The sequence below is a fragment of the Ranitomeya variabilis genome, chromosome 5 (assembly GCF_051348905.1).
Source record: "Ranitomeya variabilis isolate aRanVar5 chromosome 5, aRanVar5.hap1, whole genome shotgun sequence".
In the NCBI taxonomy this organism is placed as follows: Eukaryota; Metazoa; Chordata; class Amphibia; order Anura; family Dendrobatidae; genus Ranitomeya; species Ranitomeya variabilis.
Window position 1 is genome coordinate 629,881,421 of NC_135236.1, and position 25,631 is coordinate 629,907,051.

At 37.4% G+C, this 25,631-nt stretch overlaps 1 protein-coding gene across 10 annotated transcripts in view; it reads left to right on the forward strand.

The window, feature by feature from the left end:
• The window catches only part of LOC143776637 (protocadherin gamma-C5-like), a 671,321-nt gene that overhangs the window by 366,282 nt on the left and 279,408 nt on the right, over nucleotides 1-25,631 (forward strand). Inside the window, exon 1 of one of the 10 annotated variants that reach the window (XM_077266243.1) lies at nucleotides 4,293-6,870. The exons of 8 other annotated variants lie outside the window; for them this stretch is intronic. In XM_077266243.1, coding sequence (XP_077122358.1) covers nucleotides 4,438-6,870 — 2,433 coding nt within the window. In that variant the 5' untranslated portion in view covers nucleotides 4,293-4,437. Of the gene's footprint in view, nucleotides 1-4,292; nucleotides 6,871-20,846; nucleotides 23,323-25,631 lie in introns of those variants that run through there. One more of the 10 variants, XM_077266208.1, reaches the window with a different exon arrangement.

Consider the following 25,631-nt stretch of genomic DNA (forward strand, 5'->3'; position numbering starts at 1 on the left):
ATGCAAAAGATCTGGATGAGGGTAAAAATGGAGAAATGCAATATTATTTTGATGATCATACATCTAAAAATGCCAGGCAGTTGTTTGAGTTACATGAACAAAATGGAGAAATCTCTGTAAAAGGAGCTTTGGATTTTGAAGATGTAAATTTTTATGAACTATATATAAAATCTATAGATAAAGGAACCCCGCCTTTAGAAGGACACTGCCTGGTTCATGTAGACGTTGAAGATGTTAATGACAACGCCCCAGACATTTCTCTTACTACTATGACAAATACGATTCCAGAAAATGCTCCTCTAGCTACTGCTGTTGTATTTATTAATGTGAAAGACAAGGACTCAGGGAAAAATGGAGAAATAAAACTGAGTATATCACCAAATGTGCCTTTTAAAATTAAACAGGTAAAAAATCGTTATGCATTGGTCACAGATGGGAATCTGGATAGAGAGGAAACCCCCCAATACACTATAGAGCTGACAGCCTCTGATTTAGGGTCTCCTCCTCTATACAGTAAAACAAGCGTCACCCTCAGGGTGTCAGATATTAATGATAATGCTCCAGTGTTCACACAGTCTACTTACAATGCTTTCATCAAGGAGAACAGTGACCCCGGGACTCATCTATGTACAGTATCCGCTACTGATCTAGATGATGGGGTTAATTCTGATCTGATTTACTCCATAGTTGAGAGTCAGATTGACGGCTCCTCTGTCTCCTCGTTTGTGTACATTCATTCTAATGATGGGAATATATATGCTCAGAGATCATTTGATTATGAGCAGATCCAGGTTTTACAAATCACCATAAAGGTAGAAGACTCAGGATCTCCACAGTTGTCTTCCACTGTCCCCCTCTTTATATTCATTCTGGATGCAAATGACAATCCCCCCTCTCTGCTGTATCCAGATCACTCTGAGGACCTCATTGTTCAAGAGAGGATTCCCAAGTCTACAAGTGCTGGATATCTGGTGACAAAACTGTCCGCAGTGGATCTGGACTCTGGGCACAATGCCTGGTTGGTGTTTACTCTCATTGACCCAATCAACTATTCCTCATTTTTAGTATCTAAACTCACAGGGGAGGTGAGAACTGTAAGAGGATTACAGGAGACCGAGAACATGGAGCAACAACTTGTCATTTCTATCAGTGATCAGGGGACTCCTCCATTATCCACCACAGTGACTGTACTTGTCAGTATAGCGGATGAGGTTATTGTGGAAAGACCAAAATCTGGAGACTTCCTGACCAATTCCAAACCTCCATCAGATATGACTCTGTATCTAATCATCTCCCTAGTGGCCATCAGCTTAGTGTCACTTGTCACCTTCATGATATTATTGGTGAAATGTCTGAGGAAGGACAGTTATGATTACAGCAGTAGTTGCTGTACTCTTGGCGGATCCCAATTCAAATCCTACACAGATCAGTATCAGCCGGCTCTCTACCTGAACACGGACGGTACCTTAAAATACATGGAGGTCAGGATGGTTCCTCCAGGATCCCAGGGGCAGAGTTACCAACCTAATTTACCTCCAGCCTCAGAGCAGCAAGATTTTAACTTTTTGAGGCCTCAGGATTTTTCCCAGTTAAATATGGCTAACCCTGCTGATAGTTCTTCAGAATTAAACTCTGAGAATGCAGCTGGCAAGGTGAGAACAATGTTTTGCTGACTATATATACCAATAGTAATTTTTATTATAATGCTAACAAATATAGGTAATTACAATATACAAAATTCATAAACCAAAGTTTTTTACTTAATAATTCATTAGATTTCTTAGTCTTATCATGAAGATACTAGATTTTCGGTACATTTGAAAAATGTAATTTATGAAGTCATGATTTACTTTAAAAATCAAATCTCTAACTATAGAATTTATATTTCGATTGAATAAGAATGTCTAAAATGGAACAACATTACATTTTACATATTCTGAAAATCAAGTTGTATTTAAAATGTATTATCTGAAATTTCTATTTTATCATCCAATAGATCGGGGTCAATTGAGGCACATTGTTTTCAAATTGATTGATAGTTTCAAACCGTTTTAAACATATTTCATTTTTACAGAAGGATGATTTCACTATATTCCTCATTATACGGTTACTCCTATGAATAGAAAGATGGTGTTAACTTATAACATATTTATCTGATCCCTTTACATTTCCGTCATTACCTGTGATTAAGGCACAAGTTTATTTTTGTGCATTAGAATGAAGGAATTTGAACTAAGGTTCTTTAAGCGAATGTGTCATCTATTTTACTTAAAAAAAAAGTTAAAATCTAACAGTGAAACATACTCATTTTAATCATTTCTAATCTGTTTAATTTTACATTTATATTCACATGAGTTAAGGGGCAGCTATCGTGCCTGAACTATTGTAACAGTATTTAATGTTGGACTTTATAACAGCCATATGGTTTAGACAACAATATTGAAGTGAATGAGTGCTGTCACACATCACCTGTAACAAGGTGGAATATCTCTTAGAGGCTGAAGCAGGAGCAAAAGGGTCAGGAGCTGGCACAGATGTTACACGTTCACTGAGTAGTGGCCACTGTCAGGTACACTAGATCATATACCATGGAAAATAATTGAAGCTGATCTGCAGTGCTCAACAGCAGGCGCTAAACAGTAGAAGGAGCTTCAGTGTTTTGCTGCCTACTCTATTTACATGTTGCCGTTGCAAGAGCTGGTTACAGCAAATCGTCAGAGTATCTTGTGTTAGGTCCCCACATTCTTAGATTGATAAACATATATCAAGTATAGGCCATCAATATAAAAGTACTGGAAAGTCCTTTTATTGTTAGTGTGTAGGCATATGATTTAAGAGAGAAAGAGAAATGCATAGATTAATAGAGTAGATAGCCAAAGATAGATAGATAGATAGATAGATAGATAGATAGATAGATAGATAGATAGATGAATAGAAAGATTGATCGATAGATATGTAGATAGCTAGATTGATTGATTAATCAAGCAAAGTATCCAATATCTGGATCAGTTTTAATTCTTTTTTATTCTTCTTTGTTCTCAAATCTCGATCAATATCTATTTCTTCTTGCAAATAAACTCATTACGTATAAGAAACGTTTTCCAAAAATTTGACGAATGATGGGCAATTTAAAATATGTCGAGCATAGCTACCAATTAATTTAGCTAACTACTATATGGCTCATAATGTAGTACAAGATAATTACAAAAGTTGAAATATATATCTAAGATACACTGTCGAGAGATGATGTATAATAGGAAACATTCATGTTAATTCCATAAGTGTTAAATATTTTAAATATTGTATATTATATTAATATCAGGACACCAATCCAATGCCTATCAATATTTAATCTAGAATATACTTGGAAGAAATGTGTAAAGAATAAGTTCAACAAACAAATAAAGTCGCTCTCACATCCCGTGACCTAGACAGTATGGTAAAAAGTATTTTTTAATACTCCTCAAGGCACCACATTTGCTCACACGCTCACTTGCTTTTCGGAGATCAGTTGATTTTTGAAGATTTGTAGAATTTTAATACCTTTTTATATATTAAATGTTTTTATTATATTTTTATTCATAATGCGTATGCATTATTCATTTACACCCATTGGGGCTCACAACATAAATTCCCTACCAGAATGTCTTTGAAGTGTGGAAGAAAATGAGAGAACCTGGAGGAAACCCACATAAACACAGGGAGAACACAAAGTACAACCTCCTTGCAGATGTTGTCCTTGGTGGTGTGTGAACTCAAAACCCCACTGCTGAAATGCAACAGTGCTAACCACTGAGATATTGTGCTGTCCAATACTATAGTAATCATATTAATTCAGAAACACCATTTATGCACATAAAATGCATAACTCAAAAATATAATAATGACAAATTTTGTTCAAATTGGAAATCTATGTGACTTTTTGTTAGGAGATACATTACAATTTTTAATATGAGAATTTAATAATTCTGTAATTTTAAAATCTTAATGTTCTAAGTCACAGAACATTTATACATTTATAATACAGAAAAAAAATTGCTTTATTTTATTTAAAATTAAAAAGATTTTTTGCTTGATGCTAAATAAAAACAAAATATGAAAAACTACTCTAGTATAAACTATGTGCTCTCAGTTCAGCATTTGTGACTGTTCCTTTTCCTTGAAAATGTGATATTATCACTTTTAGACACAAGAGGGCAGTCACATCATTTTCAGATGCATTACTCATGTTTGTTCTATTAGTCCTCCCCCTGGCTCAGTGATTCACCCTCCCATCCTTCTTCCCACACACAAAGAAAAGCTGCATCCATGACGAAAGCCCTGTGGATATTTTTCTCTTTATCACTGGATGATTTTAGAGCTAGAAACATCAATTTCTAGGAAAAAAGATTTTGGAATGCAAAAGACCTATGTGATGACAACAATATTGGATAAGACATGGACATCAGAGGCTTTTGTCCGTGCTGGAAATGGCAAGTAGTCTGCTCCTTTCTCCTGTGTAGCTGGGGCTGGGTCTCTGGGCAGCTTCGTTATTCTATTGTTGAGGAGTCAGAACAAGGGACTATTGTGGGAAATGTAGCCCAGCATTTTGGTATACGAAATTCAGAGATTTCTCATCGGAGGTTAAATATAAGACCTGAAGAAAATAAATATTTTGATCTGAAAGAAAATGGAGTCTTAATTACAAAAGGTAGAATTAATAGGGAGAGTCTATGTGATTCTAAACCGAGCTGCTTATTGTATTTAGAGGCAGTCGCTGAAAATCCGGTGGAGATATTTAGTCTTGAAGTAGAGGTTTTGGATATTAATGATAATTCTCCAATATTCTCTGCTAGTAACCAGAGTATAAAAATCACAGAAGTGTTTGCAGGTCCTGGTGCTCGGTTTGCATTAGAAATTGCAGAGGATTTAGATGTTGGTGTGAATGGTGTCAGTCAGTATACACTGAATGCAAATCCTTATTTCTCATTGTCTGTGAAGAATCGTAAGGATGGAACGCTCATCCCTCAAATGATTCTAGAAAAGGTTTTAGATAGAGAAGAAAAACAAGAACATCACCTCATTCTCACAGCTATTGATGGAGGAGAACCGGCCAGATCAGGGACCTGCAGAATAACAATCGTTGTATTAGATATTAATGATAATCCACCAGTCTTTAATCAGTCAGTTTATAAAATCAGCATTAGGGAAAATCTGCCACTGAATACTGTGATATTAACATTAAATGCGACAGATCAGGATGACGGAGCAAATGGTGACATTCAGTTTTCTTTTGATGGCCACACATCTAAATCTGCAAGACAATTGTTTGGATTGGACACACATACAGGTGACATTTTTGTTAATGAATTAGTGGATTATGAAGAGTTAAGTTTTTATGAATTATCTATTAGAGCTGTCGATAAAGGGAACCCTGAGCTAGAAGGGAGCTGCATTGTTCAGTTGGAAATAGAAGATGTAAATGATAACTCTCCATATATTACTTTCTCTTCTACATTATATAATATTCAAGAAGATGCTCCACTGGAAGCTATTGTAGGCTTTATTAATGTGAAAGATGAGGATTCAGGAAAGAATGGAGAAATAAAACTGAATATATCACCAAATGTGCCTTTTAAAATCAAACAGATAAATAATCGTTATGCATTGGTCACAAATAGGAATCTTGATAGAGAGGAAACCCCCCAATACACTATAGAGCTGACAGCATCTGATTTAGGGTCTCCTCCTCTGTACAATAAAACAAGCGTCACTCTTCCGGTGTCAGATATTAATGATAATGCTCCAGTGTTCACACAGTCTACTTATAATGCTTTCATTAAGGAGAACAGTGACCCAGGGACTCTTCTATGTACAGTATCTGCTACTGACCTAGATGAGGGGGTTAATTCTGATCTGGTTTACTCCATAGTTAAGAGTCAGATTGACGGTTCCTCTGTCTCCTCCTTTGTGTACATTCATTCTATTGACAGGAATATATATGCTCAGAGATCCTTTGACTATGAGCAGATCCAGGTATTTCAAATCACCATAAAGGTAGAAGACTCAGGATCTCCACAGTTGTCTTCCACTGTCCCTGTCTTTATCTTCATTCTGGATACAAATGACAATCCCCCCTCTCTGCTGTATCCAGAACACACTGAGGACCTCGTTGTCCAAGAAAAAATTCCCAAGTCTACAAGTGCTGGATATTTAGTGACAAAACTGTCCGCAGTGGATCTGGACTCTGGGCACAATGCCTGGTTGGTGTTTACTCTCATTGACCCCATCAATTATTCCTCATTTCAAGTGTCTAAACTCACAGGAGAGGTGAGAACTGTAAGAGGATTACAGGAGACTGAGAACATGGAGCAACAGCTTGTCATTTCTATCAGTGATCAGGGGACTCCTCCATTATCCACCACAGTGACTGTACTTGTCAGTATAGTGGATGAGGTTATAGTGGAAAGACCAAAATCTGGAGACTTCCTGACCAATTCCCAACCCCCATCAGATATGACTCTGTATCTAATTATCTCCCTAGTGGCCATCAGTTTAGTGTCACTTGTCACCTTCATGATATTATTGGTGAATTGTCTGAGGAAGGACAGTTATGATTACAGCAGTAGTTGCTGTATTCTTGGTGGATCCCAATCCAAATCCTACACAGATCAGTATCAGCCGGCTCTGTACATGAACACAGATGGGACCTTAAAATACATGGAGGTCAGGATGGTTCCTCCAGGATGCCAGGGGCAGAGTTACCAAACTAATTTTCAACCTGCACCAGAGCAACAAGACTTTAATTGTACGAGGCCTGTGGATTTTCCCCAAACACAGCATTTGGTGAAAGACATCACTACTGAAGAAAACAGCCTAAATGAATCAAAGGTAAATGAAAATAAATTATATATTAATTGTGCTAAAATATCTTTAGCCTTAATTACATTTTTTTATTTAAAAGAATATCTTCTACGAAATAGAATTACAATTCAACTATCTAGATAATTCAAACCGCAATCACTGCAATCGAAAAATAAAAGAAAATACTATTTTTTTCTAGAAAAATACTGATTTGTGTAATGTACATAGGAATTATATTGTCAGCCTTTTATGACATAGAAGGTTTTTATGATTTTTGTGTAATTTATAAATTAGTAGCATACTTACTTTATTGCAGGCATTTAGTACTGTATAATAGTTGTGTGGAACAGAGAATTTTACTTTCATTAAGTCCACATTCCCATCTTCAGTATTTGGTCAGTATTTTACATAAGTATTGATAAGTCAAAATCAGGAGTGGAACCATCAGAGGAAAAGTATAATGAAAACACGCAAACCATTTTTTTCACCCACTCCTGATTTTGGCTTACAAATACTAAGTTAAAATAGTGAAGTGACCAAATTGTGAATGTGTTAACGTGGCCTAAGAAAAGAAAAATATAACAGAAATGGTTCATTTACACTACAATCGACCATATAAGAGCTCATCGGTTGCTTGTTTCATTTTCATGTAACAATGGTCATCAGGAGTTTCACACAAACATTTGTCATCAGGAGTTTCACACAACCATTTTTGTGATCATTTGTTTCCTCTTAGTATAGCATTGTTGATAGCACATCCCCTGTTTACAGAAAGAGATGTGCTGCCTACCAAGGCTTATTGAACGGTACCTGATACATTGGATAATACTTTTAACCTGTAGATATGGGGTCAATCTGCAGATTAATAGTGTTATATAGGTCATGAAAGCATGACTTCCAGAAGAAAAAGTAATTTATTCCTCCACATTCCTCCATATCACTAGAGTGTTGGTTATCATTCACAGGGTATGAGCAGTGACCACAGTTGGCATAACTGTGTCACTGATGGCTAGTACAGCAGCTGGGCACCTTAGGGCTTGTGCACACAATAATAAAAATTGGATGATTGCTATCTATCATTTTGAGCCACTCTGTGATCAGAGTTATATCAGAATGTCATTGACATAATGGAACCATTTTTCTCGGATGAGAGAAAACAATCATGTGAACCTAGCCCTGTTATGGCAAACCGATGGCACGCATGCCACAGGGGGCAGGCAGAGCCCTCACTGTGGGCACGCATGCCAGGCCTGCTGCCGTACACACTCCACTAACTTCGGATGTTCAAACATATTTGCATCTTTTAGACGCTAATACAATTAAACAGTGCTGTGCCGGGATGGGGCAGAGGAGCTGCTGTCAGTAACAGGTTCAACGGGCAGCAGTATGATGACTCATCATGCTACTGATCTCATCACATTGCTTCCAGGGCGAAGAAGAGCAGCGACAGTGTGGGCGGGCACTGGTAACAGCTCAAGCAGGAGCCGGACATTAAATATATTACTTATGAAAGAGGACACAGTTTTGAGAGAGGGAGTGTGTGGGGATTGTGGATTGCTTTATTCAGAGGGAGTGTGTGTGTATCTGTGTGTGTGTGTTTGTATATATTTACTTAGTTACATAGTTACATAGTTATTAAGGTTGAAGGAAGACTTTTAAGTTCATCTAGTTCAACCCATAGCCTAACCTAACATGCCCTAACATGTTGATCCAGAGGAAGGCAAAAAAACCCATGTGGCAAAGAGTAAGCTCCGTATTGGGGAAAAAAATTCCTTCCCGACTCCACATACGGCAATCAGACTAGTTCCCTGGATCAACGCCCTATCAAGGAATCTAGTGTATATACCCTGTAACATTATACTTTTCAAGAAAGGCATCCAGTCCTCTCTTAAATTTAAGTAATGAATCACTCATTACAACATCATACGGCAGAAAGTTCCATAGTCTCACTGCTCTTACAGTAAAGAATCTGCATCTGTTATTATGCTTAAACCTTCTTTCCTCCAGACGTAGAGGATGCCCCCTTGTCCCTGTCACCGGTCTATGATTAAAAAGATCATCAGAAAGGTCTTTGTACTGTCCCCTCATATATTTATACATTAAAGTAAGATCACCCCTTAGTCTTCATTTTTCCAAACTAAACAGCCCCAAGTGTAATAACCTATCTTGGTATGGCAGACCCCCCAGTCCTCTAATAACCTTGGTCGCTCTTCTCTGCACCCACTCTAGTTCAGCTATGTCTTTCTTATACACCGGAGACCAGAACTGTGCACAGTATTCTAAGTGTGGTCGAACTAGTGACTTGTATAGAGGTAGAATTATGTTCTCCTCATGAGCATCTATGCCTCTTTTAATACATCCCATTATTTTATTTGCCTTTGTAGCAGCTGCCTGACACTGGCCACTGAATATGAGTTTGTCATCCACCCATACACCCAGGTCTTTTTCATTGACGGTTTTAACAAGAGTTTTAGAATTAAGCATATAGTTATACATCTTATTACTTCTACCCAAGTGCATGACCTTACATTTATCCCCATTAAAACTCATTTGCCATTTATCAGCCCAAGCTTCTAGTTTAAATAAATCATCCTGTAATACAAAATTGTCCTCCTCTGTATTGATTACCCTGCAGAGTTTAGTGTCACATATTGAAATTCTACTCTGAATGCCCCCTACAAGGTCATTAATAAATATGTTAAAAAGTACTCGGGGGGGTGTATCCCATCCGGGCCCGGAGATTTGTCAATTTTAGTGATTTTTAGATGCTGCCATACTTCCTGCTGGGTTAAGCAGGTGACACTTAATGGGGAATTTTTGTTATCACTGATCATATTGTCTGCCATGGGAATTTCTTGTGTAAATACTGATGAAAAAAAGTCATTTAGCATATTGGCTTTTTCCTCATCCTCATCCACCATTTCCCCCAGACTATTTTTAAGGGGGGCAACACTTTCATTTTTTAGGTTCTTACTATTTATGTAGTTAAAGAATATTTTGGGATTATTTTTACTCTCTCTCTTGCAATGCATCTCTCTGTCTCAATTTTTGCTGCCTTGATTTGCTTTTTACAGAATTTATTTAATTTTCTGTATTTATTTAATGCCTCATCACTACCTACTTCCCATAATTCTCTAAATGCTTTCTTTTTGTCACTTATTGCGCCCCTTACAGCTCTATTTAGTCATATTGGTTTCCTCCTATTTCTAGTATGTTTATTCCCATACGGTATATACTGTGCACAGGTCCTATCCAGGATGCTAATACACGTCTCCCATTTTCGTTGTGTATTTTTATGTCTCAGGATATCGTCCCAGTTAATTGCACCAAGATCATCTCTCATCCATTGGAAATTTGCCCTCCTGAAGATTAGTGTCCTGGTCACCCCTCTGCTACACATCTTATTAAAGGATACACGAAAACTTATTATTTTGTGATCACTATTCCCCATTATTTTGCAGAGAAGTAGTGTGTGTGTACATGTGTATGTATATCTATATATATTTTGCAGGGGCAGTGTGTGTGTATATATTTTTTTTTGCAGATGGGTTGCACGTGTGTACGTGTATGTGTGTATACATATTTTTTGCAGAGGGCGGTATGTGTATGTATGCTTTACAAAGGGACGGTGTCTGTGTGTATATATATATATATATATATATATATATATTGAAGATGGGCTGTGTGTGTATTTTTCAAAGGGGCAGTGTGTGTATTTTGCAGATGGGCAGTCTGTGTGTGTGTTACTGAGGGGCAGTGTGTGTATATATTTTTTTTTGCAGAGGGGCTGTGTGTGTACGTGTATGTGTATTTTACAGAGGGGCAGTGTGTATGTATATGTTTTACAGAGTTACAGTGTGTGCGTATATATATATATATATATATATATATACAAAGTATTGAGATGAAATTTTGTTTCTGACCAAATACTTATTTTCCACCATAATATGCAAATAAAATGATAAAAAAACAGACAATGTGATTTTCTGGATTTTTTTGTCTCAGTTTGTCTCCCATAGTTGAGGTCTACCTATGATGTAAATTACAGACGCCTCTCATCTTTTTAAGTGGTGGAACTTGCACTATTGCTGAATGACTAAATACTTTTTTGCCCCACTGTGTATATATATATATATATATGTATATATATATATACAGTGGGGCAAAAAAGTATTTAGTCATTCAGCAATAGTGCAAGTTCCACCACTTAAAAAGATGAGAGGCGTCTGTAATTTACATCATAGGTAGACCTCAACTATGGGAGACAAACTGAGACAAAAAAATCCAGAAAATCACATTGTCTGTTTTTTTATCATTTTATTTGCATATTATGGTGGAAAATAAGTATTTGGTCAGAAACAAAATTTCATCTCAATACTTTGTAATATATCCTTTGTTGGCAATGACAGAGGTCAAACGTTTTCTGTAAGTCTTCACAAGGTTGCCACACACTGTTGTTGGTATGTTGGCCCATTCCTCCATGCAGATCTCCTCTAGAGCAGTGATGTTTTTGGCTTTTCGCTTGGCAACACGGACTTTCAACTCCCTCCAAAGGTTTTCTATAGGGTTGACATCGGGAGACTGGCTAGGCCACTCCAGGACCTTGAAATGCTTCTTACGAAGCCACTCCTTCGTTGCCCTGGCGGTGTGCTTTGGATCATTGTCATGTTGAAAGACCCAGCCACGTTTCATCTTCAATGCCCTTGCTGATGGAAGGAGGTTTGCACTCAAAATCTCACGAAACATGGCCCCATTCATTCTTTCATGTACCCGGATCAGTCGTCCTGGCCCCTTTGCAGAGAAACAGCCCCAAAGCATGATGTTTCCACCACCATGCTTTACAGTAGGTATGGTGTTGGATGGATGCAACTCAGTATTCTTTTTCCTCCAAACACGACAAGTTGTGTTTCTACCAAACAGTTCCAGTTTGGTTTCATCAGACCATAGGACATTCTCCCAAAACTCCTCTGGATCATCCAAATGCTCTCTAGCAAACTTCAGACGGGCCCGGACATGAACTGGCTTAAGCAGTGGGACACGTCTGGCACTGCAGAATCTGAGTCCATGGTGGCGTAGTGTGTTACTTATGGTAGGCCTTGTTACATTGGTCCCAGCTCTCTGCAGTTCTTTCACTAGGTCCCCCCGCGTGGTTCTGGGATTTTTGCTCACCGTTCTTGTGATCATTCTGACCCCACGGGGTGGGATTTTGCATGGAGCCCCAGATCGAGGGAGATTATCAGTGGTCTTGAATGTCTTCCATTTTCTAATTATTGCTCCCACTGTTGATTTCTTCACTCCAAGCTGGTTGGCTATTGCAGATTCAGTCTTCCCAGCCTGGTGCAGGGCTACAATTTTGTTTCTGGTATCCTTTGACAGCTCTTTGGTCTTCACCATAGTGGAGTTTGGAGTCAGACTGTTTGAGGGTGTGCACAGGTGTCTTTTTATACTGATAACAAGTTTAAACAGGTGCCATTACTACAGGTAATGAGTGGAGGAAAGAGGAGACTCTTAAAGAAGAAGTTACAGGTCTGTGAGAGCCAGAAATCTTGATTGTTTGTTTCTGACCAAATACTTATTTTCCACCATAATATGCAAATAAAATGATAAAAAAACAGACAATGTGATTTTCTGGATTTTTTTGTATCAGTTTGTCCCAAATAGTTGAGGTCTACCTATGATGTAAATTACAGATGCCTCTCATCTTTTTAAGTGGTGGAACTTGCACTATTGCTGAATGACTAAATACTTTTTTGCCCCACTGTATATCTAATATATAAAGCTGAATGTGTGTGTGTGTGTATGTATGTATGTATGTATGTATGTCCGGGATTGGCATCTGAACCGTAGCAGCTACAGCCACAAAATTTTGCACAGTCACACGTCTGGACCCCGAGAGCGTCATAGGCTATGTTGTGAGGTGAAATTTTAACCCCGCGCTTTCCAATTCACCAAACAATTTTGCCCCTATCTACATAATGGGGAAAAAGTGAAAGGAAAAGTGTTGGAGGCGTCGCAGCTACAGGCACAAAATTTTGCACAGTCACACGTCTGGACCCTGAGAGCGTCAAAGCTATATTGTGAGGTGAAATTTTAACCCCGCGCTTTCCAAGTCACCAAACAATTTTGCCCCTATCTACATAATGGGGAAAAAATGAAAGGAAAAGTGTTGGAGGCAAATTAACAGCTGCCAGATGTGAACAAGGGGGACTTAAAGAATGACAGCGATGGCACCAAAGAGTATATACTGTACAGTTGCTAAGGTGGGGCCCCAACATGGGATAATCACACCACCACGGGGATATGAACACACACACAAAATGCGCCACACACTACCACGTGCTCGAACACATATACCACCCTCAGTGCACATTTCACCACACATACACCAACCTCGCCACATAAAAGTAGAAACACAAAAGTCGCCGCTCAAAACTCGCCACGCGCAAAACTCTCCACATGCAAAACTCGCCACACGTGCAAAACTCGCCACACGCAAAACTTGCACACGCAGAAAAATTGCCACACGCAGAAAAATTGCCACATGCACAAAAGTTGCAACACATGCAAAAGTTGCCTCACACAAAACTTGCACATACTCAAAAGGCACCACACATAAAACTCGCCACGCGCAAAACTCGCCATGCGCAAAACTTGCTGCACACAACTTGCTACACTAACCTGTCACATGCAACTCGACACACAAAAAGTTGCTACACGCATGTCGCCACACAAAACTCATCTCACAAAAGTCCCTACATGCATGTCGCCACACGCAACTCAACACACACAACTTGACACACGAAACTCGCCCTAAAACACACACAAGTCTGGTATCCTTCAAAAATAAAAATCTGATTAATAAGCAGACAAACTACAAGAGCAACAAATGTACCATATAGGAATCCGGCAGCTGTCAGTCACATGACCAGTCTATTATGTGTATGTGTGAGCTAATATATACTGCCAGGGGGGAGGGCTTACTGTTGGCTGGGGATTTATCAGGCTGCCATTTTAGCTTACAAATACTGAGGTAAAAATACTGACCAAATAACGTGTGAACGAGGGCTAATACAGGAGGAGATGGCATACAGCTATATACTATATACAGGAGATGACACACAGGTATATACTATTTACAGGGGAGATGACACACAGGTATATACTATATACAGGAGGAGATGACATACAGGTATATGCTATATACAGGAGAGATGACACACAGGTATATACTATATAGAGGAGGAGATGACATACAGGTACATACTACATACAGGAGGAGATGACATACAGGTATATACTATATACAGGAGGAGATGACACACAGGTATATACTATATACAGGAGCAGATTACCTACAGGTATATAGTATATACAGGAGGAGATGACACAGGTATATGCTATGTATAGGAGGAGATGACATACAGGTATATACTATATACAGGAGATGACACACAGATATATACTATATATAGGTGAGATGACACACAGGTATATACTATATACAGGAGATTACATACAGGTATATCTAATATATAAAGCTGAATGTGTGTATGTATGTATGTGTGTATGTCCGGGATTGGCATCTGTACCGTCGCAGCTACAGCCACAAAATTTTGCACAGTCACACGTCTGGACCCCGAGAGCGTCATAGGCTATGTTGTGAGGTGAAATTTTAACCCCGCGCGTTCCAATTCACCAAACAATTTTGCTCCTATCTACATAATGGGGAAAAAGTGAAGGGAAAAGTGTTGGAGGAAAATTGACAGCTGCCAGATGTGAACAATGAGGACTTAAAGAATGAGAGCGATGGCGACAAAGAGTATATACCGTACAGTTGCTAAGGTGGGGCCCCGACATGGGATACTCACCACACACGGGGATATGAACACAAACACAAAATGCGCCACACACTACCACGTGCTTGAACACATATACCACCCTCAGCACACATTTCACCACACACACACACCAACCTCGCCACATAAAAGTCGAAACACAAAAGTCACCACTCAAAACTCGCTACATGCAAAACTCGCCATATGCAAAACTAGGCTCACGCAAAACTCGCCACACGTGCAAAAAACTCACCTCATGGAAAACTCACCTCATGCAAAACTTGCACACACAGAAAAATTGCCACATGTACAAAAGTTGCACCACATGCAAAAGTTGCCTCACACAAAACTTGCACATACTCAAAATGCACCACACATAAAACTCGCCACGCGCAAAACTCGCCATGCACAAATCTTGCTGCACACAACTTGCTACACTAACCTGTCACATGCAACTCAACACACAAAATGTTGCTACACGCATGTCGCCACACAAAACTCATCTCACAAAAGTCGCTACATGCATGTCGCCACACGCAACTCAACACACACAACTTGACACATAAAACTCGCCCTAAAACACACACAAGTCTGGTATTGTCCTTCAAAAATAAAAATCTGATTAATAAGCAAACTACAAGAGCAACAAATGTACCATATAGGAAATACGGCAGCTGTCAGTCACATGACCTGTCTATTATGTGTATGTGTGAGCTAATATATACTGCCAGGGGGGAGGGCTTCCTGTTGGCTGGGGATTTATCAGGCTGCCAATAGCAACCAATCACAGCTCAGCTTCTATTTTGCTACAGTTAATTAACCTGAGCTCTGATTGGTTAATATAGGCAACAAAGACATTCTCAGTATAACAAAGCTAATATATGTTGTGAAATGCTTCTATTTGCTTAGTTTTTGCCTTTTAATAATTACATTTCTATCTATTTGTTTTGTGGTTTTTGTGTGCAGAATAAATTTTTGTTAACACATTCTATTTTGCTAACAGCAGTCATTAACCCGGGCGAAGCCGGGTAGTACAGCTAGTATATATATATATATATTGCAGAGGGGCTATGTGTGTGTATTTTGCAGAGGGGTAGTGTGTGTGTAAGGGGGAGTATTTTCTGTTTCTGTGATGTGATGTTAAATTGCCGTATTGTCACTTTTTGATAAATAATTGGATTTTGGGTTGCTGTTGGTCTCCAAAAGGTTCGCCATCACTGCCCTAGCCTAATGCTAATACCTTGCAGACTAACCTTATTTCTGAAGGGTAATAGCGGTATTAAACATGTCAGGTTCCCTTTAATGATCTTTGGTAGGCAATACATTCTTTTCTGTTAACATGGGATATTCTATCAACATTGGTTAAAGTAAAGGAGAACAAATGATTGCAAAAATGTGTGTACAAAACAGTTGAGTTCTTATAAGGTGAATTGGTTATCTTCACCTACTGCTAAAATAATACATATTTTCCAAAGATCCATACCACGATACATCCAACAATTCTGCGTTATGGAAAGAGTCATCTAATTCCTAAACAAGCAGAAATTTGGAGTATACAATTTTCACCTGCTCTATTTATTATCTAATTAAAGATTTTCCTCTCTTTTATATTGCACAATGATCAAGCTAACATTCATACTTAGGTTTATTCTCAATCACTGTCCAATGGAAAGACAAGTGAAAAAACAAACAAACAAAAAAATGATTATTTGTTGTTAATTGCATTCTTTATGTAATGTCAAAATGCATTGCTTAGCTGTCTGTTTTAATTTTTGTATGCATTGGAATTGAAGGAAGTATATTGCTAGTAATTACTGAAAATTCAAACTTGTATTGGACACTAAGATGTCTTTCAAATGTCAGATTTCTTCACGCAAGAAAAAATTGGACCAAACTTTGTCAGACATAAAAGCCCCAAATTGGTGATATATATACTCTTTAAGTAGAAAAGAAATTCCCCAAAGATGTTCATATCCTTTAAGGCTATCCTTTCCCTTGTTCCAAAATAAATTCTAAAGTATAGTAATGACAGTCATATAGTTTGTGCTACCCAAGCTATAACAAATAACACAAATAAATTGTGGAAAATAATTTGTGTTTCAAACGGTTTCCCCCAAATGTACATTTTTTTTGACTCCTCTTTCTCCTCATCTGTAATTCAGGTGCAGAAGGCCTGGTTTCTAAAACTGTGAGCAACCACTCACTTCTGTTGATGGTAAAAAATATTATATGTGGTGCCTGGCAGTGCTTCAAACCATTTTACTGACTAAAGGGAAAGTGAAATGTTTCCTTTCCTCTCCAAACTAGAATGAGATTAACAGATTTATTATATATTGGCAGATATTGGCACCCTCACAATCATTGAAGGGTCTGAAGCAAAAATCTAACGAATGAAGACTATTCAGATCAATAAACACCAAGTAAGATGAAATATGTGCAGTAAGTTGTAGAGGAGCTCTTCTATTATATTTACTTAGTTGGATAGTAACATTGGTTGAAAAATGACCTAGGTCCATTAAGTTCAACCTTTCCATCAAGTTCAACCTTTGTGGTTTAAAAGTGTATACAGACAGGAGTTGTTGAGCTTGGATAAGTCCTTTAGCACTTCGTATCATCATGTAATATAAGATATCAATGGGTTTTCAGCCATTCCAAATCTCTAGCTTGTGGGATCACCTGTATTGTAGTATAGAAAAAGACCAGGTAGTCCAACTCCACCTTATTTGAGTGATTTAGGAGAATCTTATGAGGTAACTTGGGTGTAGTCTTCTTTAACCCCTTAGTGACGGAGCCAAATTTTTGAAATCTGACCAGTGTCACTTTATGTGGTAATACCTCTGCAATGCTTCAACAAATCCGAGTGATTTTGAAACTGTTTTTTCGTGACACATTATACCTTATGATAATTGTACATTTAGGTCAATATGTTTTGTGTTTATTTATAAAAAAAAAAATCAAACATTTGAGAAAAATTTTAAAAATTAGCAATTTTCAAGATTTGAATGATTATCCCTTTAATCCAGATGGTCATACCACAGCAAACCATTAATAAATAACATTTCCCACATGTCTGCTTTACATCAGCACCATTTGTAAAATGTTATTATATTTTGTTAGCATTTTAGGAGGATTAAAAATGTAGCAGCAATTTTTCATTTTTTTCAAGGAAATTTACAAAATTTATTTTTTTAGGGACTTAGCCATGTTTGAAGTGCCTTTAGGGGTCCCATATATTGGGAAACCCCCAAACATGATACCATTTTAAAAACAGCACCCCCTGACATATTGAAAACTGCTGTCAGGTAGTTTATTAACTTTTCAGGTGCTTTACAGGAACTAATGCAAAGTGGCATGACAGAAATGAAAATGTGTATTTTTACCACCTAAATGTCTCTAACTTCTGAACAGATTACTACAGCCGTCAGACTCTAAGGCCAGTATTTGGTTGTGATTTGCCATGGCAAATATCAGGACCACTAAATCATGATCTGAGGGCACCAATTTGGATAAAGAGGAAGCCCCCCCACTCTGTTAACCATATATAATGATGTAGTCACTATTGACAGCAGCATCTAAGGGGTTAAACAGATATGTACGGTGCCAACACTGATCGTGGCTGATACAGCAAGTTGTCAGCTATAGTGGACAGCCAGCAGCTGCTGGATTGTCACCTGTATGGGGAGGCTATTCTCTTATATCTCAGGTCAGTTAAAAGACGTATTGGCTGTCATTAAGGGGTTAATAGGAAGGTTGAGAGAGTCCTTTGAATCTGTGAAATAGAAGGAAATTGGATCATGGAAGAGTCTAGTATTTGTTATTGTATAAATAAGTTCCGTACACAGTTAAAATATCTGTATATCGTGTTAGTCAGTAAATAGAAAAAAATACAAACTGAATGTGGTTGCCAGAATGCATCATGAATCGCGGTTAAGAGCTAAGTCTGTTTCATACCAGGTAGATGCCGTATGCGTTACTGGCATCTGCTGTACCTACTGTGATCGGAGCTTTTTACAAGCGCTGCAGCTTAATCGCTTGAGTGATTCTGAAAATTTTAGACAACATAATTTAAATTATTCCAAGATGAGATTGAAAAGACACTCCCATTACCATTCACTTGGGCCCACAGCTTGCAGGGAGCCAATGGGTTATCATGGCAGCTTGGAGCTTCTGAGCAACCCCTATAACTACCATTTTAGGTCACATGTGAAGCTAATCTGAGAATTGAGCTTCACAGGGAAGCCACAATTGCACCATATACTGCAAAACTGTGTTATTGCAATATATAATATAATCAAAAAGGTTTAAATTTTGTGATGAGTGAGTATATTTGTTGGTCGGGTTTTCTTTGAGTATTTGTGACTGCTCAGAGATTTAGTTTTCATCGCCACAGCTGAATGGTTTACAGCTACTAGCCAGCCTGAGTACATGTGGGGTTTGCCTGGTTGCTAGGGAATCCCCACATGTATTCAAGCTGGCTAGTAGTTGTAAACCATTCAGTTGCGGCGATGAAAACTAAATCTCCAAGCACTTACAAATACTTGGAGACCACCCGAGCGTGCTCGGGAAAACCCGAGCAATGAGTATACTTGTTCATCGCTATTTAAATTCTTACGGGGCTTAAAAATGTTTTAAAAATAAAAAGATCGTCCCTTCTAACTTTTCCCATTTCAAAAATAAAGATATTTTTAACAAATATATTTGTTATTCTTGTGTCCAAAAAAATCCAGTCTATCAAAATATTAAACTATTTAAACTGTAAGTTAAGGCTCAAAATGAAAGAAAGTCAAAATTCCAGAATTATCCAAATAAAAATACAATAAAAATCAATCAAAATGTCATATGAACCTTATAATGGTATAAATAAATTCATCACTTCAGTTTGCAAAAAATGCCCTCTCGAACCTCTAGGGATGGAAATAAAAGATATGCGTCCTTGAAAATGGCAAAATAAATGTATTTATTCTTTTCCAAGGTTTTGAATTCTTTCAAACCACTGAAATATATTTAAAAAAACCTTACACATTTGCTATCACCGTAATTATGCTGACCGAGAGAACTGTATTGACAGGTCAATTCTACCATAGAATAAACATCGTATAACCAAAACCCTAACATTTTAGCAAAATTGTGATAATTTTTCTTTGTCATTTCACACCACTTTGAATTTTTTCATATTGTTTTCAGTAAACTATATAGGAAATATAATGGTTGTATTAAAAACTGTAACTTGTTCTGCAGAAAAACAATCCCATAATGGCCTTGTCGATGGAAGAATAGCTCTTGGAATGAAATGAAGAAAAAAAATAAGTGCAAAAATCAAAAAAAGTAAAGTTTCATAAGGAGTGAATTGCTAAATGTAAAAAAAAAAATACAAATTTGCGGAAATACTTGGGTTTCTTCATCAAACATGGTTTACCAGTTCTTCAGACATTGTGTCAAACCATGCTTGGTGAGGAGACCTAAATAGTCATGAAACCTGGCTGTGCAGTAAGTCATTATCTTTTCAGTTATTATTTGTCCAATTTATATACTACTGATTTTAATTTAATTGTCTGTAAGTGTTATGTATTAAAAAAGAATACTTGTTGAACTATATAAAGAATACTGTTAGGATAATTCGCAGGACTTTACCTAATGCTTTTCAGTTATTGTAGAACTATTATGGTGATTATCACCATCATAACTCCATATTTTTTAAATATATAGTTACAACATTAGTTGAGGAAATAACAGATACAAATCTCTGTATATCTGTTGAAATTAAAGGATTTTGATGAAAAATTGACAACATTTTGTACATTTTGTACAAGTACAAATGACTAGAAATGTTCTATGCTATTGAATTCTGTATTGGAAATGTATAAGCTCTGATAGATTAGAAATGTTTGCATCTTAAGCTGTAATTTACATAAATAGCCAGTAGAGAGCAGCATCGTATTTATGTTTTAATGGTGAGCTATACCAGAGAATGTGCTCAAATCAGCTCTGCGCTCTCCTCCCCCTGGCTCAGTGATTCACCCTCCCATCGTCTCTCACACAAAGAAAAGCTGCAGCCCTGATGAGAGCCGTGTGGATCTTTCTTTCCTTCAGATGGATTATCTTTTTGGCAATATGGACAGATAAATTCACAACATTCATGCAGCTTGGATTACACAGGATCTACATGACATCAAATATCAAGACAATAATTTAAGATATGGACATCAGAGGCTTTTGTCAGTGCTGGAAATGGCAAGTAGTCTGCTCCTTTCTCCTGTGTAGCTGGGGCTGGGTCTCTGGGCAGCTTCGTTATTCTATTGTTGAGGAGTCTGAGCCGGGGACATTGGTAGGAAATGTAGCTCAGGATCTGGGGATAAAACGTGCAGAGCTCTCTCAGCGCAGGATACATCTGAGATCTGAGAAATACCAAAGATATTTCAGTGTAAATCAGGCAAATGGAGGGCTGGTTGTGAAGGACAGGATTGATAGGGAGAGCCTGTGTGGATCTAGTCCCAGCTGTTTACTGCAGATAGAGGTTGTGGCTGAGAATCCTGTGGAGCTTTTTACTCTAGAAATAGAGATTCTGGATATTAATGATAATTCTCCCACATTCTCATCAAATTATCCCATTATTGAAATTACAGAGCTGTTAACAAGTCCTGGTACTCGGTTTGCCTTAAACATTGCAAAGGATTTAGATGTCGGTGTGAATGGTGTCAGTCAGTATACACTGAATACAAATCCTTATTTCTCATTGTCTGTGAAGAATCGTAAGGATGGAACGCTCATCCCTCAGCTGATACTAGAAAAGGTTTTAGATAGAGAAGAAAAACAAGAACATCACCTCATTCTCACAGCTATTGATGGAGGAGAACCGGCCAGATCAGGGACCTGCAGAATAACAATCGTTGTATTAGATATTAATGATAATCCTCCAGTCTTTAATCAGTCAGTTTATAAAATCAGCATTAGGGAAAATCTGCCACTGAATACTGTGATATTAACATTAAATGCAACAGATCAGGATGACGGGGTAAATGGAGAAATTCAGTTCTCCTTTGATGACCACACATTTGAGCCTGCTAGAGAATTATTTTCTCTAAATGAGAAAAATGGGGAGATTTCTATCAATGGATGTGTGGATTTTGAAGAGCAAAGCTTTTATGAATTATCTATCAAAGCCATTGATAAAGGCCTTCCGAAACTAGAAGGAAACTGCATAATTCAAGTAGAAATAGAAGATGTGAATGACAATTCCCCAGAAATTTCATTTGCAAAAAAAGCTAATAATATTCCAGAAAATGCACTTTCTGGGGATGTTGTTGGATTTATTAATGTGAAAGATAAGGATTTTGGGAAAAATGGAGAAATAACATTGGATTTATCACCAAATGTGCCTTTTAAAATTAGACATCTTAAAAATCATTATGCATTGGTCACAGATGGGAATCTGGATAGAGAAGAAACCCCCCGATACACTATAGAGCTGACAGCCTCTGATTTAGGGTCTCCTCCCTTGTACAGTAAAACAAGTGTCACCCTCGGGGTGTCCGATATTAATGATAATGCTCCAGTGTTCACACAGTCTACTTATAATGCTTTCATTAAGGAGAACAGTGACCCCGGGACTCTTCTATGTACAGTGTCTGCTACTGACCTAGATGAGGGGGTTAATTCTGATCTGGTTTACTCCATAATTGAGAGTCAGATTGACGGCTCCTCTGTCTCCTCCTTTGTGTACATTCATTCTAATGATGGGAATATATATGCTCAGCGATCCTTTGATTATGAGCAGATCCAGGTTTTACAAGTCACTGTAAAGGTAGAAGACTCAGGATCCCAACAGTTGTCTTCCACTGCCCCTGTCTTTATCTTCATTCTGGATACAAATGACAATCCCCCCTCTCTGCTATATCCAGAGCACTCTGAGGACCTCATTGTCCAAGAGAAGATTCCTAAGTCTGCAAGTGCTGGATATTTAGTGACAAAACTGTCTGCAGTGGATTTGGACTCTGGTCACAATGCCTGGTTGGTGTTTACTCTCATTGACCCCATCAATTATTCCTCATTTCAAGTGTCTAAACTCACAGGAGAGGTGAGAACTGTAAGAGGATTACAGGAGACCGAGAACATGGAGCAACAACTTGTCATTTCTATCAGTGATCAGGGAACTCCTCCATTATCCACCACAGTGACTGTACTTGTCAGTATAGTGGATGAGGTTATAGTGGAAAGACCAAAATCTGAAGACTTCCTGACCAATTCCAAACCCCCATCAGATATGACTCTGTATCTAATCATCTCCCTAGTGGCCATCAGCTTAGTTTCACTTGTCACCTTCATGATATTATTGGTGAAATGTCTGAGGAAGGACAGTTATGATTACAGCAGTAGTTGTTGTATTCTTGGTGGATCCCAATCCAAATCCTACACAGATCAGTATCAGCCGGCTCTGTACTTGAACACAGATGGGACCTTAAAATACATGGAGGTCAGGATGGTTCCTCCAGGATCCCAGGGGCAGAGTTACCAAACAAATGTACCCCCAGCCCTGGAGCAACAGGATTTTAATATTGTGCTGCCTGTGGATTTTCCTCAGTTAAAGGATTTGATTAAAGACACCACAACACCCTCAGAAGTGACCACCCTAAATAATTCAGACATGGTAAATATTAAGAAAAAATATATTTATTTTGATTAAACATTCTTTCTTTAAACTGCTTTTTTGTGCTGATAGAAAATTTTAAGTTGTAAAAGATTTACAAGTATGATGTAGATTTGAATCCAGCAGCATTTGTATTGTATTCAATTACCGTGAGTGTTATCTCATTTGAGACAAAAATTTATTTCATTTTTATCTAATTACTACACTTACGTACTTACATATTTGTTGCCAATGATCTACCAGTTTTTAATAACTGTTGGTATCATGGAAAAGTTCAATTTTCTATGAGTATGTTTTGAGCACAATTTATTTTTAAATTCCTTTACAGTTTTCCATTTTCATGTTATTCACATATTGTAGTGAAATATTTATATATATAACATAGGAAGTCCTAGGATAGTACTAGGTATTTTCACACATGAAGTATTGTCTGTAGATATTTCTTCTGCCAATACTTAGTGTTGGCAGGAAAAACACAATATTAAATGTTCGCATTTTGCCGTGTTTGTATGTCAATAGAATAGGTAAAAACGCTGCAAAAATTCTGAAAGAATACAAAACTACTTGAAATCTGCAAGGAGAAAATAAGCAGTGTGTATGAGACGTCAAGAATCTCAACCACTTTTCTGGCATTAGGAATTCTTTCAGTTTTTGTGAAAAAACGGTACAACAAAAAACTCAACAAAAATACAGCAAATACTTAACACATTTGCTTAGAAAGACCAACAACTGTCCATAGATTGTATTGGATATTCCAATATTACATGCAAACCGTGGGCAGCCTCGTTATTGTGACTTTCAAAATTGTTTTAATCTATTTTATGTGGTATATGTAATATACTGGAAATGTCAGCTATTAAAAACTTTAATATTTTCACATAAAGAGTTTGAAAACATATTTTAAACATAGTATTCAAGCATTCTAAGTAAATAGTTAATATAGCTCATAGAGATAGTTGCAATCAAGAAAGTGGCTGCAAATAGAATCTATCTCCAGTGAACCTGCTTTGTCAGTCTATTACAAGGATGATCTATTAATTTCATTGGTCACCATATAATTCTTAGCTTCTCTTGTAATGGCGCTTTATAAGAAATGAACACTTGTCAATATAATCTGTAAATTGGTCATGATCCATGAGGATCCAAACAGTTTTAATTGATTTTCCTAACAAAGTGGAATTGTAAAATATGTAGAATGACTTGTGGACTATTGCTTATTCTGTAATTTTTTTTACATAGCAAAACTATAATATGAAGCCATTTATTGATATTGTTATCAATCACTGTCCTCATCGCTGTTCACAATGTAATTTGTCTTGACTCTTAAAGAGTAACCGTCATATTATTATTTTTATTTTTTCATTCATCAATAGTACATGTAAATATAGGAAAATTAGATTTTTGTCTAATTATGGAAATCTGATTCTTTTTCCACCAGGACTGATCAACCATTAACAAAATTCTCAATTCACAAGTAAAATCTGTCCAGTGAATATTGACTTTTCCATCACTGAGATCGGAGATGGCAGCCGTTGGTTATAGAGTTTTGTCATTTCAGGAGAACTTGCAGCAGAATGTCTGTATCTTCTAGCTTCTCCTCCATCCTCCAAAGAAAATTAAAAGCACCATCTCCTATCTCAGTGATGGGAAAATTTGACTTAACTGAATACAGATTTTACTCATTAATTTAAAGTGAATAATCTGTCCAGGAGGAGAAAGTAGCAAATTCTTATATTACAAAGTTGCACATTTCCATGCATATTTTTGATTTAGGAAACAGAAATTATAGCTGCAGTCACTTTTAGGATCCTATGCACATTAGTTAGCAGTCAACTGAACAATTCATAACCCTACAGTAATCTCTCCAAATACAAAGGAAAGCACAGCTTGGTCAACCATAGTCCAATGTATATGAGCGTCTTTAGGATTGAAGGAAATCTTCACAAAAATAAAAAAAAACTATTCAGACCTCGGTTGGAATTGAACCCAGGTTTCCAATGCTGCTAAGTGCCAAACTACCATATTGCTCTGCCGTTTGTTTAAAACTAAACTTTATATTGATAGACTAGTTTGTGATTTCTAACCTCCTCCAACATTAATGCATTTAACTTAAAACATGTTTCCTATTTAACAACCTCTCCTCAATTGGGAGTCAACTTGGAGCTGTAAGTCTGGTTTCTAAAACTATGAGTAGTCACAAATTTCTGCTCCTGGGAAGAGGTAATATTACTTCGTACTTACCTCTCCTAACTGCAAATAAAATAATGCCTACAGCTGATGACTGAGACAAAGATTTCACCTCGCCTCAA